Raw genomic sequence first — 15,585 nt, forward strand, 5'->3', positions numbered from 1 at the left:
CATTAGTGCAATTTCAGATGCAACTTCAATCGCACAGAATCTCATGACTAGTGAAATTGCATTGTTTTTAATGGTGTCTGTTCATATCATTGTGACGCGGAGAGATATTGGAAAAGGTTTCCGTACTACTTTGGCATGAATCTTTCTCTTTTCTTCTTCCTTTTTTTTTTTTCAATCTTCTCTCCCCTCCCCTTTCTCCCCGTCATCTCCCCTCCCTTCCCCCTTCTTTTTGCTCCCATTTGCACTCATTTACTTGCACTTTCAGTGTGGCACTAAATGGTCTTGTCAAAATCCTGATAGGATATGGTATATATATTTTTTACTTAGACTGTATATATATCTTTTGATATGTTTTCTTTATGGCCACTGACAATCTTTCCTGCCATTGTCCCGTATTTTGTCCCTTGAATTCCCTCTGTGTGTTGGTCTGTGGATGTAAATCCACAGACCAATGTTATATGTACCTCAGCTGTTTTTGTTAAATTTTGTACATCAGTTTTATGGCCATGCATTTCTCCTCTATATGTCCCAGATATACAGGCATATCCTGCTTTACAGTATCACAGACACTTAGTGTCATTTAAGTCAATGCTTGCTCACACCGTATGCTGCTTCATGCAGCATTCACACTGTCTGTCCCCTGGCTGCTGTGTGTGACCCGGCACGGGTGAGACCGCCTCTATCTAGAGCGCTCTCTCAGCGTATGCCAGATATATTGTCCATCTAGGGCACTCGTAGCCATCGTACTGGCGCACGCTTCCCTCCCTCCATGTCCTCCGTACAGTGGAGGGAGGTTCTCCGTGCCGGTGGGAGGATGCGGGCTGGCCGCGGCTTCGCGTTGGTCCCGCCCCTCCGCCTCGAGTGAAGGGGAGATGGACCCCGCCCCTCTACATCATGTGGAGGGGGAGGCAGCGCCGAGCCCCAACCTCCCAGGGAGCCCTATTAGGCTCAGGTACCGCACACCCATATGATCTTCAGCTCCTCCTCACAGCGCTCAGCTGTTCACCATCTGTGTTAGCCTAACTAGCTATATATTAGCACACACTTCCTCTACTCATCTCATTCTACCGTGCTTCCGTCACGATCACACCTCAGTCTGGCTTTACCTTAGATCCTCTGAAAAACTGTAAGTAGGATGCTGCAATCAATTTTCTCTGACCTTTCTTCTACGCATGTTGCTGTTTTCCTTTTGGCCGATGTTCTTATGGGGATCAGCTTGCTCCTACCACCACAATACCTTTGGCTTGTTTAGTCTATCCTTCAACACTGCTACCTACTCTTGTCCTCATCTCCACTCGGACACACTGTCCCTGACCACATTCTTATTGCATCACTGGCACCCTGGTTTCTTCTTTTTTGGTCTAGGTTTCACAACCTATACAATTATTACTTAGCACCAGATTACTTGGTCTTCCACATCACATCACCCTTATATGATTTTACTGTTCTGGCCAAAAATTCCGCTTTTTTACAACAATCCCATCATCTAATTTCTAGGATACAGCCCTTTCATTATCTCTCTCTCACACCTGAGCCTGCTTTTTGGACTCCAGCCGCACACAGTTTCCCATGGATGGGTTTGTGTGAGCTTGACACAAAACTTGAAAGGGGCCTACCCCTCTAGATACAGGTCTTCTTGACCTTGTAGGCATCTTCTATGATCTACACCCCCTAGTGGACACACGAGGAGAATGCTGAGCCTGCCGAACTGATTTTAAATCTATGCATGCAGAATTTCTTCTTATACAGACAGAGACCTTACAAGTATGTATTCACTCAGAACCTTCCTTCTAATTTTATGTAAAAACTATACGAAGTCTCTGAAGAAATATGTTGAACCTTATTATACATTGTATTGTTTCTAACATACTTCCATGTTTCTATTATAGAAATTTATGTGCAATACTTTACATTACCCCTGAAGAAGAAGCGAATAGCTTCGAAACGCGTTGGGTATTTGGGTGTGAATCATATTGCATGTCTCTGTGGCTGTACTGTATTGTATTTTCTGTCTGCTTACTTTCTATGTATATGTAATATTTTGCTGTTTTTAGACTCTTATGGTTGTTTAATAAAAACTTTGATATTTTTTTTAAAAAAAAACCTTACTATCCATACTTGTCTCATACTAACCCAAGTGCCTTAAAAGTCCCAACCCCTTAGGGGAACCCCCTTCTTTTGCTGTATTTGCTTATCCGGGATGTGGCACTCCTCATAGGGGGCTCTGGCTGAGGATAACCGTTTGTTCATTTTGGCATGAATCCAGTGCAGTTTTGGCCCTATAGAATATACACATATACAGCCAAAATTTGCATCCAAAGTACCACAACATAATCCCACTGAAAGTAAGATCAAAATCATATTGCCACATTGTGAACCTAGTTCAGACAACTATGACTGACAATTATCTATTTTTATGAAGTACAACACAACATACCAACATTGACTTTATTTTTGCTTTATTTTTTAAACATAGATTGAAGCTTTATTTTAATTTACATGATGTCAAAGATAAAAGATGCTAATAACAATATTTCTCACAGGTGAACAGTAGCAAGCTTTAACACCTCACCTATGTTTTCATTTGTTTTCTGTGGGAAGACTATTAAGTTACCGTATATACTCGAGTATAAGCCGAGTTTTTCAGCATGTTTTTTTATGCTGAAAAAGCCCCCCTCGGCTTATACTTGAGTCACTGGCTCACTTACCTTTTAAAAATGGCGCTGCCCGGCACCAACACGTCACTGCGCATGCGCCGTCTGCCTGGGAATACCTGAATGTGTACAGGCTTTCCCGAGCATCGGCGGCGCATGCACAGTGACGTGTTGGTGCCGGGCGGCGCCATTTTTAAAAGGTAAGTGAGCCAGTGCGCTTCACCGTAAAAGGTAAGTGTAAGGCGCCTCATCGTCAGGTAAGTGAGACTTCTCCGCAGCCCCTGCATTTCCTCATGCAGTGCTGCGGGCATGGTACAGGACATTCTCCTGTACCATGCCCGCAGCACTGCATCTCCTGTACCATCTGTGCCATGCCTGTACCATCTCCTGTGCCATGCCTGTACCATCTCCTGTGCCATGCCTGAACCATCTCCTGTGCAATGCCTGTACCATCACCTCTACCATCTCTTGTGCCATGCCTGTACCATCACCTGTGCCATGCCTGTACCATCACCTGTGCCATGCCTGTACCATCTCCTGTACGATGCCCGAACCATCTCCTGTGCCATGCCTGTACCATCAACTGTGCCATGCCCGTACCATCACCTGTGTAATGCCCAAACCATCTCCTGTACCATGCCCACAGCCCTGCATCTCCTGTAACATGCCCGCAGCCCCTGTTTTGTGTCTCGTGGTGGTCCAGTAGCTGCTGCATTTCCCACCCTAGGCTTATACTCGAGTCAATAAGTTTTCCCACTTTTTTGTGGTAAAATTAGGTGCCTCTGCTTATATTCGGGTCAGCTTATACTCGAGTATATACGGTAGTTTAGAAATGATATACCTCCAGGTCACAGATCCTCCTGGACATTAAGGGCTATGTTAGATGATTACAGCTACACATACCCACACAGGTTGAACTGGATGGACTATTGTCTTTATTCAACCTCACCTACTATGTAGCTATGTAACTATCAAATATTTATATTATGAAGGACCTAGAAATATGTGTGAATCCATCTCTATATCTTGTAGGCATTTAATATCTTCTTCAACAGAACACGTACATTCTCCAGAGTTCAAGAGAAAGCTTGAGGTTCCTGACTTGTCTTTATCACAGGCACTGGCCTGTCTTATCTTTTCTTCTTCAAGGAGCTGGAAATGGATAGACTCTTCATGATCTCCATCAGATACTACTGTGTTGGCATCTCCATTCTGTTTAGATTCTGTGACGAAAAAATTGCAATTATTAACTAAAATAAAGACAACATACATCTTCACTGGTTTAATTCACAAATTGTACCGATAAATCAATCTCATTTAAATTACAAATACATAATTTGTAAAATTAAATGTATTACTCACCTTCAACCAATTCTAAGAAATATATCTATGTTTGGGCTATTTCTTTCAACAAAACGTATACTTCAAAATGTGTTTTTCAAGTGCTATGCACTGGATATGTGTATGTTTTGTGTGTTTGTTTAACCGAGTAGCTGCTGTACTTTATACTGCGGCAGGTCAGCTCTGTCCCGCAAAACGACGTACCTGTATGTCGTTTTGCGGGACCACTAATGGGGGCACGCACCGATTGGCCAATCAGCAGCTCTGGTAAACACGATGTCTGGCTGGGCACCCGCGATTGCTTCTTGTGGAGACAGAATGGCAGTTTGCCGTTGTAAACACTGCAGACCGCTGTTCTGTCAGTGATGGGAAAGGAGGGAGGGAAAGGGGTGGGGGAGGGAGACCCCAGAGGTGACATTTAAGGTCCTATTACATAGTCATTTTCTTTTCTGAATGTTCTAGTCGATCCACAGGAAAAGTAGTTAAGCCAATCTCCTGTTTGTCTCTCCCTGATTCTACGGGGCTTGGAAGTGGGGGGAGACATATATGAAGTCGGAGGGAATAGAGAGATTGAAATGGAAATGAATGCATTAAAAATTATCATATAATGTAAGGGGCTTAATACCCCAACCAATAGATATAAATTATTGGAAGAGCTTAGATGTAATCTTGCTAAAATTGTCTTTTTACAAGAGACATATATTGCTCAGGATACTAACCTAAAGATAAATTCTAGATATTTCCCAACTTGGTACTACGGAGTGGTAACAGGATTTGCCAATAGGATTTGCCAAGAATATGAGGTTCTCCCTAGAAGAGAGATTGGTAGATCCAGATGGGAGATCGATCTATTTGACAGGGCAACTACTGGTTGTGGACTGCACTTTGGCAAATTTTTGTTGCCCAAATAAGAACCCAAAAAAATATTTAAAAAGAATAAAGAATAGATAAATTGTCTGTATTTAAAAGAGGTAACCTAATTTTGGCTAGGGACTTGTGTGGACCCATCTGTGGACTGTACGTCAAGTGCACAGTTGAGAGAGTGATATCAACTAAGAAAGGTTTGAGATAATGTCAACTGGTAGATGCTTGGAGAATACAACATCCAGGGAAAAGAGATTACTCTTCTTCTCTGTGCACTTGGCGTACTCGAGATTGGACTATATAATGATAGACCATAAGCTGATAGAGATGGTATATAATACATCAATAGGGACTATACAATTTATGACCATGCTCCGAAAAATAAATGCTGCAAAAATAAAATTCTCGGGGACCTACGGTAAAGCAAATGCATGGGGATTAACCTCCCTGGCGGTCTGATTATGTCAGGATTTCTGTGCTATAAGTAGTACATTGTTTTGCACGGAAATCTGTTGTTTTATATTTTCACCTTCCCCTGCGATCCCCTGGCGTCCTCCCCCGCCATCCTCCCGCTGTCCTCGGCCGATGCCGACACCTGTCTGTCGGTTCCCTTCCCTGCGAGCATTGCGACGCAGGGGGTGGATTCGGCGGCAATTTCAAAAATGTAAATAAACCAAATGACATGATACCAAGTTGTGATCCTAACGAATTACACTGTATCATGCCATTTCACCACAGGATTGCACCTGGTGACTTTTCTAGTGCCCTGCCTGTGCTTTTCCAGTTCTTTGTGCCTGGAAAATAGAGAACAACCATGGCGTCCAAAAAGTGTTCTTTTTGCGCAAAAACGCAAACGAACTGGAAAACAGTGAAATCGAAACGGAGTTATTGAAGAACTGAGCGATAGCGATTCCTGGGAAAATTCGGCATCAGGTATGAAAAGTGACGACAGCGACAATTCTGATGTCTTTTTCTGGCACATAGCTTCTTTGGAAATTCTAAAGAATCATTTGATATACTTCCCAAATTCCACAAGCTATGTGCCAGAAAGAGACATCAGAATAGTCGCTGTGGTCACTTTCTGTACCTGATGACGATTTTTCCCTCGAATCGCTATCGCTCAGTTCTTCAAGTAACTCCATTTTGCTGTCGCTGTTTTCTAGTTCGTCTAAAAGTGCTTTTTGCACAAAAAGAATGGAAAAGTCACCAAGTGCAACCCTTTGGTGAAATGGCATGATACAGTGTAATCCGTTAGGATCACAACTTTGTATCATGTCATTTAGTGTATTTGCACATTTGAATTTGCCGCCTGTTCCACCCCCCTGCATCGCAACGCTCACAGGGAACCGGAAGGCAAGTGCCAGCATCTGCCGAGCTCAGAGCAGGGAGAGAGTGTGAGGATGGCTGGAGGACAGCAGGGGATCGTGGCGGGGGATTGCAGGGAAGGTGAGTGTGCTTCTGGGGTAATCCCCAGTGTGGCTAGGGGTTACCGCTTTTGGTACTGAAAATTAACCCCGAGCCACACTCAGAAATACCGCTAAGGAGGTTAAATGAAGAACTGATGTTGGATGATGAGGTGGGAAAAAAAATAGAGAAAGAACTGGACCAATATCTTTTATTAAAGGAATCCCCCCCGACGTCTTGTTGGCCACAGTGTGGAAGGCACACAAAGTCTATATTAGAGGGATATTTATCTCAATGGGATCTAGAAAAAAGAGAGAATGCCAAATATAAATAATATAATATCAGAACTGCACGAGCTTGAACAGAAACATAAAGCAAATTTAGAGCCAGAAATACATAAAGCTTTGGTGCTAAAGAGAGATAAACTAAGAGAAGTATTAGAGGAGGAGACTCAATGTTGTTTCAATAGGGTGGCCAAGGCGAAACACCAGTGGGGAAATAAACCTGGAAAACATCTCAGGATTATTAGGGAACAAAAAAAAAATAATAATTACATAGGGAAAATAAAGAATAGTAAAGGAGAATTTGTATTTTCCCCAGAGGTTGAAAAAACGTGAAAACAAAGGATTATGAGCTATATTCAAGATTCAAAGCTCCCGATAATAGAGAAAGGTTAGCAGCATTAGAGGCACTAATTTCACAAGATGAAATAAAAGAGGCTTTTAAAAATACACCAAAAAGGGAAGAGCCCAGGCCCATATGGATTCACATCTAGCTTTTATAAAAGATTTAAGGAGATAATAAACCCCAAACTCTGCTCATATATGAATGAAATAGGAAAAGCTGGAAAAATGAGAACAGAATCATTGCAAGCACAAATAACGGTAATCCCTAAGGAAGGTAGAGATCCAACCTTATGCTCCAGTTATAGACCTATTGCCCTGTTAAACTCGGACACAAAACTGTATGCAAAAATTCTAGCAGCATGATTGAAAGACCTGATGGTGGAATGGATCCACCCAGATCAAACAGGATTTGTACCGGATAGAGAAGCAAAAGATAATGGAATTAGAACGCAACTATTAATACATAGGTCAAAAAAGCATTTAACTCCGGCCCTTTTGCTGTTAATTGAAAATAGAATCCTTAGGGGTTGCCCATAGGATGAAACGCTGGATAGGAGCCTTATATAGAAGTCCAACAGCTTTGGTAAAGGAAAATGGCCCATTGTCATGCAGCTTTGAGATGCAGAATGGGACTAGACAGGGCTGCCCTCTTTCGCCTTTACTGTTCGTCCTGTCATTGGAACCCCTATTGGCATCAATTAGGAATGATGGAGATCTAAAGGGGGTGAAGATTGGACAAGATGAATGTAAAATTGCAGCTTATGCAGATGACATCTTATTCTATGTGAGGAATCCTAGAATTAGTTTGCCAAAGAGTTGAGGAAATATGTAGAATTATCTAATTTTAAGATAAATCCAATTAAATCAGAAATCTTAAATATTGGACTAAGTAAAAAAGAAGAGCTGGCTTTGCAGGGGTAATTTCCATTTACTTGGGCAAATTTCAAACTTAACTAAATATAACATCTTATCTGGAAAACTTATACGTAGCTAACTATATCCCTCTGTTGGAGGAGATAAGGTCAAGTATTAGGAAAATATCAAGCTGGCCAATATCTTGTTTGGGTAGATTTAATATGTTCAAGATAATTCTACCTAAAATGTTATACAAATTCCAAATGTTACAAATTGCTATTCCATCAGTCTATTTTAAAATATTAAAAACTATGCTATTAAAGTATATCTGGCAAGGGAAAAAACCTAGAGTGCAGTGAGCGACTCTCAGAAGGGAAAAAATAGCAGGGGGACTAGGGGCACCAGACATTAAGGGATATTACACAGCAACTATACTTTCACGAATATTAAAGTGGATAAAGAAAAATTTATGAAAAAGATGGGTTGGGACTTTTGTTAAGTCAAGCACAATTAGATAGGAATATTTGGATTTCACCAAAGTATAGGGAAATACACGAGGAGACTCACAAAATGACGAGGGTGTTGTATAAGACTTGGGCTGCTTTTTATAAAAGTATTTACTGATCTGGTGGGACTAAGGAGGCCTCCATTTATTGAGAAATGGGAAAAAGAACTTGAAGTTAGTTTGGAGGCTCAGGGAGAGAAAACCATGCTGGGAGCTGTCCACTGCACTTCTAGAGAACACCATAGAGATGAACTACAAAGTTCTAGCGAGATGGTATATAACACCGGTAATTGCACATCGCTATTAATCAGAGAAGAAGTCGGAATTGTGCTGGACGGAGTGTCAGGTGGACAGTAAAATGGTACATATCTGGTGGGAATGCCCTAAGATGTGCATATTCTGGCTGAAGATACAACATCTAATTAATCAGATCACTGGATAAAAAGGTACAGACGACCCTTGGGTATGTTTATTTCATAGGGTAGATGGTTCCTACAGTAAATACAGTAACACATTTGTTCCAAATTTATTAAATGCTGCTAAGGGGTCAATACCAAAGAGATGGTTTGAATTAGAAGCCCTTACTATCGAGGAATGGTGTAATAGAGTGGAATATATTTATAATATGGAATATTTGTGCTGTAGAGATGAAGAAATTATGGATATATTTTTGGTTAAGTGGAAAATATGGAAAGACTTTAACCATTTGCCTACAGTGCACTTTCACCCCCTTCCTACCCAGACCGATTTTCAGCTTTCAGAGCTCTCACACTTTGAATGACAATTACTCAGTCATGCAACACTGTACCCCTAAAAAATTTGTGTCCTTTTTTCACACAAATAGAGCTTTCTTTTGATGGTATTTAATCACTACTGGGTTTTTTATTTTTTGTGCTATAAATAAAAAAAGACTGAAAATATTGTGAAAAAAGTCAATTTCTTTTGGTTTCTGTCATAAAATTTTGCAAATTAGTAATTTTTCTTCACAAATTTTGGCCAAAATTTATACTGCTACTTATCTTTGGTAAAAATAACCCAAATAAGTGTATATTATTTGGTCTTTGTGAAAGTTATAGAGTCCACAAATTATGGTGCTAATCATTAAAAATGTATCACACTTGATCACACCTGATGTACTGAAGGCCTATCTCATTTCTTGAGACACTAAAAAGTCAGGAAAGTACAAATACCCCCCAAATGACCCCTTTTTGGAAAGTAGACATTCCAAGGTATTTAATAAGGGGCATGGTGAGTTTTTTGAAGTTGTAATTTTTTCCCACAATTCTTTGCAAAATAAAGATATATATATATATTTTTTTACAAATTGATGTATTAACAGGTTATTTCTCTCACACAGCATATGTATACTTGCAACTACACCCCAAAACACATTCTACTACTCCTCCTGAGTATGGCGATACCACATGTGTGAGACTTTTTCACAGCCTAGCCACATACAGAGGCCTAACATCCAAGTAGCACGTTCCGGCATTCTAGGAGCATAAATTACACATATCATTTCCTGACAACCTATCACACTTTTGAAGGCCCTGGAGCACCAGGACAATGGAAACCCCCATAAAATGACCCCATTTTGGAAAGCAAACACCCCAACGTATAAATTTTTGAGGCATAATGAGCCTTTTGAACGTGTCATTTTTTTCCACAAGTTTTTGGAATCTGTTGAAAGAAAATGAAAATGCATTTTTTTTTACACAAAGTTGTCCATTTATGAAATATTTCCAACACATAGCATGTACATAGCAAAAATTGCACCCCAAAATACATTCTGCTACTCCTCCTGATTATGTCAATACCACATGTGTGAGACTTTTTCACAGCCTGGCCACATACAGAGGCCTAACATCCAAGTAGCACTTTTCACAAAGTTGTCCATTTATCCACTTTAAGACTGGGCCTATTTTTGACACTTGCAGCCGAATTCATAAAAACTGCAGCTTCAGACTCCTTTGGCTTGTTTAAGTCTCTCCGCCTTAAAATCAATTAACTTGCGCACTGGCGATTTGGACAGCAACAATGAATTCCGCCGTCAGCGGTATTCAGTTACGATCGCGGCTTCGCAAATTCGCATACTTATGTCTTTGTGCACAGAGTAGTTTCACATAGCAATATGGTCTAGTGGGTTCCTGCACACATCCTCTGTGCACACATCATCTCTCTCTGCTGTAGGTTCGAGGCTTACCATCTCCACCTAACTTCTTTTTTCATTTTTTTTTAAAATGTAACGGATTGGATCATATATATTGCTAAATAATGTTACACCCAGAAGCGCTTGCAAACTTACAACATCTTAAGTGATTTTATGATCTCGTCTGTCTGTAGAATCGATCTTATGATTCCAAGTAGCAAAGGCAAGTCACCAAACCCCTACACCACTTCAGGTCAAGATGAAACCTCACAATTTTCCCATGGTCTTCTTCCAAGATTCCATACAATGTTTAGTACTTTAGCTATATGTGCTTTTTAGCCTTAACACACTCCTTTATTTTCACCAAACAGCTCTATTCTGCACAATAGCTAAGTGCTTTGCAACTTCACTGCAGTTAATGGTTTCAAATCCCAACAATCACTACACTTGGGATCTCTTTTCACTCTCATTTATTTTATAGATTTTGTAAAGAATATCTAATTTTGGGGGTGGGTGGAGGGGGGGGGGGGTGTTCTACCCAAATTTCCAGCACATTAATTGAACCAACACAATTTTTATTCTATGAGTGTGGTCCTAGTTTTCTGGAGCTGCAATTCTTTACACATTTACCATGGTTCTTACAATTTCTGGACCAATAAACATAGGTGTCTGATATTGGACTCTCTCCATATTTGAACAACACAGACCCTCATAGTCCAACACTACATTTGCCTCACACCTCAACACAACACTGTCACATCCCTACCCTACATTCCAACCCCTCACATTACCAGTACAAGCAGCATGCAAAGTGCAAAGCTCCGGCCTTGGCAGCTTAATGGGCCATACACTATAAGATTTTCTCAAGACTTTTTCCTGTAGACTTACCAAAACCATATAATATGAGGTCAAACCTAAACATTTTCAATTTCTATGCAATCAGGCAGGCCCTTGCACTACATAGAAAAGGTAAATCTGAAGGATAAAGTCTTCTCAAAATCTTATAGTGTGTATGGCCCTTTAGTCTGTAGCCACCCACCCAAAAAAAAAAAACACATGTTCCATTCAAAAGTGTTTATTGTTCATGGAATTACAGCATAAGGAGGGATGCAGCAAGCTAATATTGACAGTCTCCAGTCCGTGTGACTTTACAGCGCCAGCCCACGATCTTTGCTCCATGGCTACATTAGGCAAGGATACGGGATTCTGATATCTTCACCAACTTCATGCAGAGTCAAGAAGCAATTCGGCACCTCTAGCAGCTCATAGAGGACAGGCATGGCCAGGTTGCTGTTCAGCTTCCAGGCCACTTCGGAAGTTCCAGGGTGTTCATGTTGGTCATCGATGCCAATTCTGGCCATGTGCCTCACAAAATATACACTGACCACAAATGAAGATGAGTGGAGTCCATGAAGGTGGGTTTCTACCAGCTACAACCGCAAGCAGTACCACTCCTGGAAAAATAAAGCAAAGGATAAGACATGTCATCATGAAAATCACATCTTAATGCCCGTTTGCTTCATTCTGAACTTCATGAAATTTCTACATCACGAGTGAAATTACACATTTTCTCACAACTTACACAAACCAGAAATCATTAATGCAAACATTTGAATACACACCTGTGACGCCAGACAGCCCATCACCACAGGCTTCTCATGGTACGTGCCATGATTCCAATATAAGATGTCCAGATTATGAAAAATTAGGACACCATAAGATACCAAGCAGCTGTTCATGTTATCAATAACTACACAGGTGGCATAGACACAACTGAACACCTGCCAGCTCTTCTCAGCCCTTTCCACTATTCACAATACCAACATGTTTATGGTTAGAGGTGCATGTTCTTGCTCAAATAACACAGTTTACAAATGTTGACTACACTTTATCTACAATGGCAAGTGTCATTGGCAGATGATAATTACCCTCTGTCTCCCTGTGAGTGGCACCTCTGCTAACTAGCAAGTTAATACACATGCCCTATCTCGACCGGTTACAGTACTTACATGTAAAGTGGCTAGCAACCAGGGTATTCCGGGTGGCCATACCTGCAGCGGTGCTCCGCTGCCTGGGGGCCGCCAGCTGACGGACCTCTGGCTCCCTCTCCTCCGTCAGCTCCCAGGATCCATCCCGGGCAACGCACATGTTGTGCAACACGCAGCACGCCAGGATGATCTTGGAAGCCTTTGCAGGAGAGTACAGGAGTTCACCCCCAGGCCGGGCCAAGCAGAGAAACCGGGATTTGAGAAGACCTATGGTCAACTCAATGATACTCCGGCTTTTCCGCAAGGCCCTGTTGTAGTTCTGTTCAGCTCGGCCCTGGGGGTACATGATTGGAGCCATCAGCCACGTCAGCTGCGGGTAACCAGCATCCCCTGAAAAACCAAAAAAAAATATACATTAGTTCTTCATATCATGTGACTTTAGATGACTCCTCAAAATGGGAGACAATGATGCATTTTTCTAAACAACCTGCTCATCTGTGTGCTACAACTCATATGAAACATCTCAACTCTGTCTAACTGCCTAAATCACTAATACAAATGGGAAAAAGGACACACAAAGTGGTGTGTTTCTCTTGCAAGTTCCAACTTGTCCCGTATTTTGTTCCTATTACATTAGCATAGGCATTACTTCTGGAATATATCTTAAACTAGAGTGAGGAAACCAATATTGACTCACTTATGCAAAGTACTTTTGGGATATGGCAATACCATTGGAATCATTTTTATGTTTTGTTTGGGTGGCTATAGGACACCATTTACACATTGGTTAACCACCTTCATTTGACTCAAAGACAACTTTGGAAATCTTTCTGTTGTGAGCTGGTAGGCTGATGATCTGGTTGTTTGCAAACAGCCTGCCAACTCATAACACATACATTTTATGTGGGCTTTGCTTAAATCAGGGTGTACACCGATGTAGCTTATTCCTATGTCTATGTAATCTTACAGTTTATGTTGTTAAGACAAAATACTTTACCAATAAGCCACCCTTCGGGCATTTGGCCACTTTCAAACTCCTGGTACAGAGTACTGTTTCGTAACATCCTGGAATCATGGCACGACCCTGGGTGACCAGTGTTGGCACTCATTATGCGTTGTTTGGCGTCACACACCAATTGGACGTTCAGGGAGTGGTACTGCTTGCGGTTCCGGTACTCCATTTCATGGCTCCTTGGTGGCCTGATGGCTGTGGGTGCCATCTATTGCCCCTAGGATTTGCGGCATGTGTGCCCGCAGGTAGAAGCCCAACTTCACTTCATTCCACTCATTTTCATTCTGTGGCCAGTGGATAAAATCGGGCACTATATCCACTATGGCATTAATGACCAACATGAACACCCTTGAAACTGTGGGCTGGCTAATGCCCATTATACTTCCAGAAGTGGCTTGGAAGTTGCCACGCCCTAAGATATACAAAGTGGCCAGCAATTTGGCCGTGCCGGGCACATGGCCGCGCTGTGTGTCCGCTTGAATTTTGTTCTCTATCAGCTGGTAGAGGTGTAGAATAGATCCTCGCTCGAGCCCGAACTTCCTCCTGACATCAGAATCCCGCAGCTTGTCCAAATATATCCTTGGAGCAAAAATGCGTGGCTGGCGAGGTAAGGGCACACGGACTGGAGGTGCTGCTGCAGCTGTTTCCCCAGCACCTGCTTCCCCACCTTCTGCTGCCTCCTGTGCTAGGGCCTCCTCAAACAGGGCACCGATAAATGCTAACATCACATCATCTAAAGCGCTTGGGGTTTCGTTCTCCATTTTGAGCGGGCAAATTCGCATATGCGCAGATATATATACAAACGGCCGCTAATTGTCACACCTGTGAGCCAGCTATAAAATGAGCACATGGCCAATATGGCTGCTGGATGTTATAGATGGATGTTTGTTATGTGCTAGCAAGACCCTGTGACCCACAATGTCCATTATCTTTAGGTAAGACAATTGTATCTCTCTCTCAAAAAAAATAATTAAAAAAAAAAAAAAAATATATATATATATATATATATATATAGATATGTCTGTCTGTTCTTATATATATATATATATATATATAGATATGTCTGTCTGTGTGTTCTTGCTCACCGTTATTGTTTCCTGAAGGAGATAATTTGTACTTATCTTGGGTGTGCTTTAGTTGTCTATGGTGAATCCCCTCCAACCCACAATACCTTGGGAACCCCTCAAGTGTCTTTTAATCATTGTCAGTTGGCCCCATGTGCATGTGGTTTTGACATGTGTTTTCTCATGTTTGGTAAAGGTGTGCAGTCTAGATTTGGCGTCTAAACCTGCCCCCTTACCTTCCCAGCTTCCAAAGACCCCATTTTTGCTTTCCTGCTAACTGTAATTTATTATGTGCACGTATGTAGGTCATGCGATTTCTCATGTATGTTTAATGTTTGCAGCCTCCTTTTGCCTCTAAAAGCTTCCACCACTATCACCACCAAATATACCTAATTTGTGCCGTTAGGTAAGTGTTTGGAGGGCCTCGTGTGATATTTGACCATATGCGTTTTCTAATGATTTTTTTATTTCTTTGCAGCCTCCTAGGCTCTGGTTTGCCACCACCACCACCACCAACAACAACACCACCACCACCAACAAAGTCTGTTTGTGCCGTTAGGTAAGTGTTTGGAGGGCCTTGTGTGATGTTTGACCATATGCGTTTTCTAATGATTTTTTTATTTCTTTGCAGCCTCCTAGGCTCTGGTTTGCCACCACCACCACCAACAAAGTCTGTTTGTGCCGTTAGGTAAGTGTTTGGAGGGCCTCGTGTGATGTTTGACCATATGCGTTTTCTAATGATTTTTTTATTTCTTTGCAGCCTCCTAGGCTCTGGTTTGCCACCACCACCACCAACAAAGTCTGTTTGTGCCGTTAGGTAAGTGTTTGGAGGGCCTCGTGTGATGTTTGACCATATGCGTTTTCTAATGATTTTTTTATTTCTTTGCAGCCTCCTAGGCTCTGGTTTGCCACCACCACCAACACCACCAACAAAGTCTGTTTGTGCCGTTAGGTATGTGTTTGGAGGGCCTCGTGTGATGTTTGACCATATGCGTTTTCTAATGATTTTTTTATTTCTTTGCAGCCTCCTAGGCTCTGGTTTTCCACCACCACCACCAACACCACCACCACCAACAACAAAGTCTGTTTGTGCCGTTAGGTAAGTGTTTGGAGGGCCTCGTGT

General features: G+C 41.7%; 1 protein-coding gene across 1 annotated transcript in view; it reads right to left on the minus strand.

Moving 5' to 3' along the window:
• KCNC4 (potassium voltage-gated channel subfamily C member 4) overlaps positions 1 to 15,585 on the minus strand; it is a gene marked incomplete at both ends in the record, with an annotated part of 362,283 nt that overhangs the window by 19,693 nt on the left and 327,005 nt on the right. The window contains one exon of the mRNA XM_082246385.1: positions 3,650 to 3,877. Within this exon, the coding sequence (XP_082102511.1) occupies positions 3,650 to 3,877 (228 nt within the window). The remainder of the gene's footprint in view (positions 1 to 3,649; positions 3,878 to 15,585) is intronic.

This window comes from Pelophylax lessonae (assembly GCF_965119305.1).
Source record: "Pelophylax lessonae genome assembly, chromosome: 2".
NCBI classification, from domain to species: Eukaryota; Metazoa; Chordata; class Amphibia; order Anura; family Ranidae; genus Pelophylax; species Pelophylax lessonae.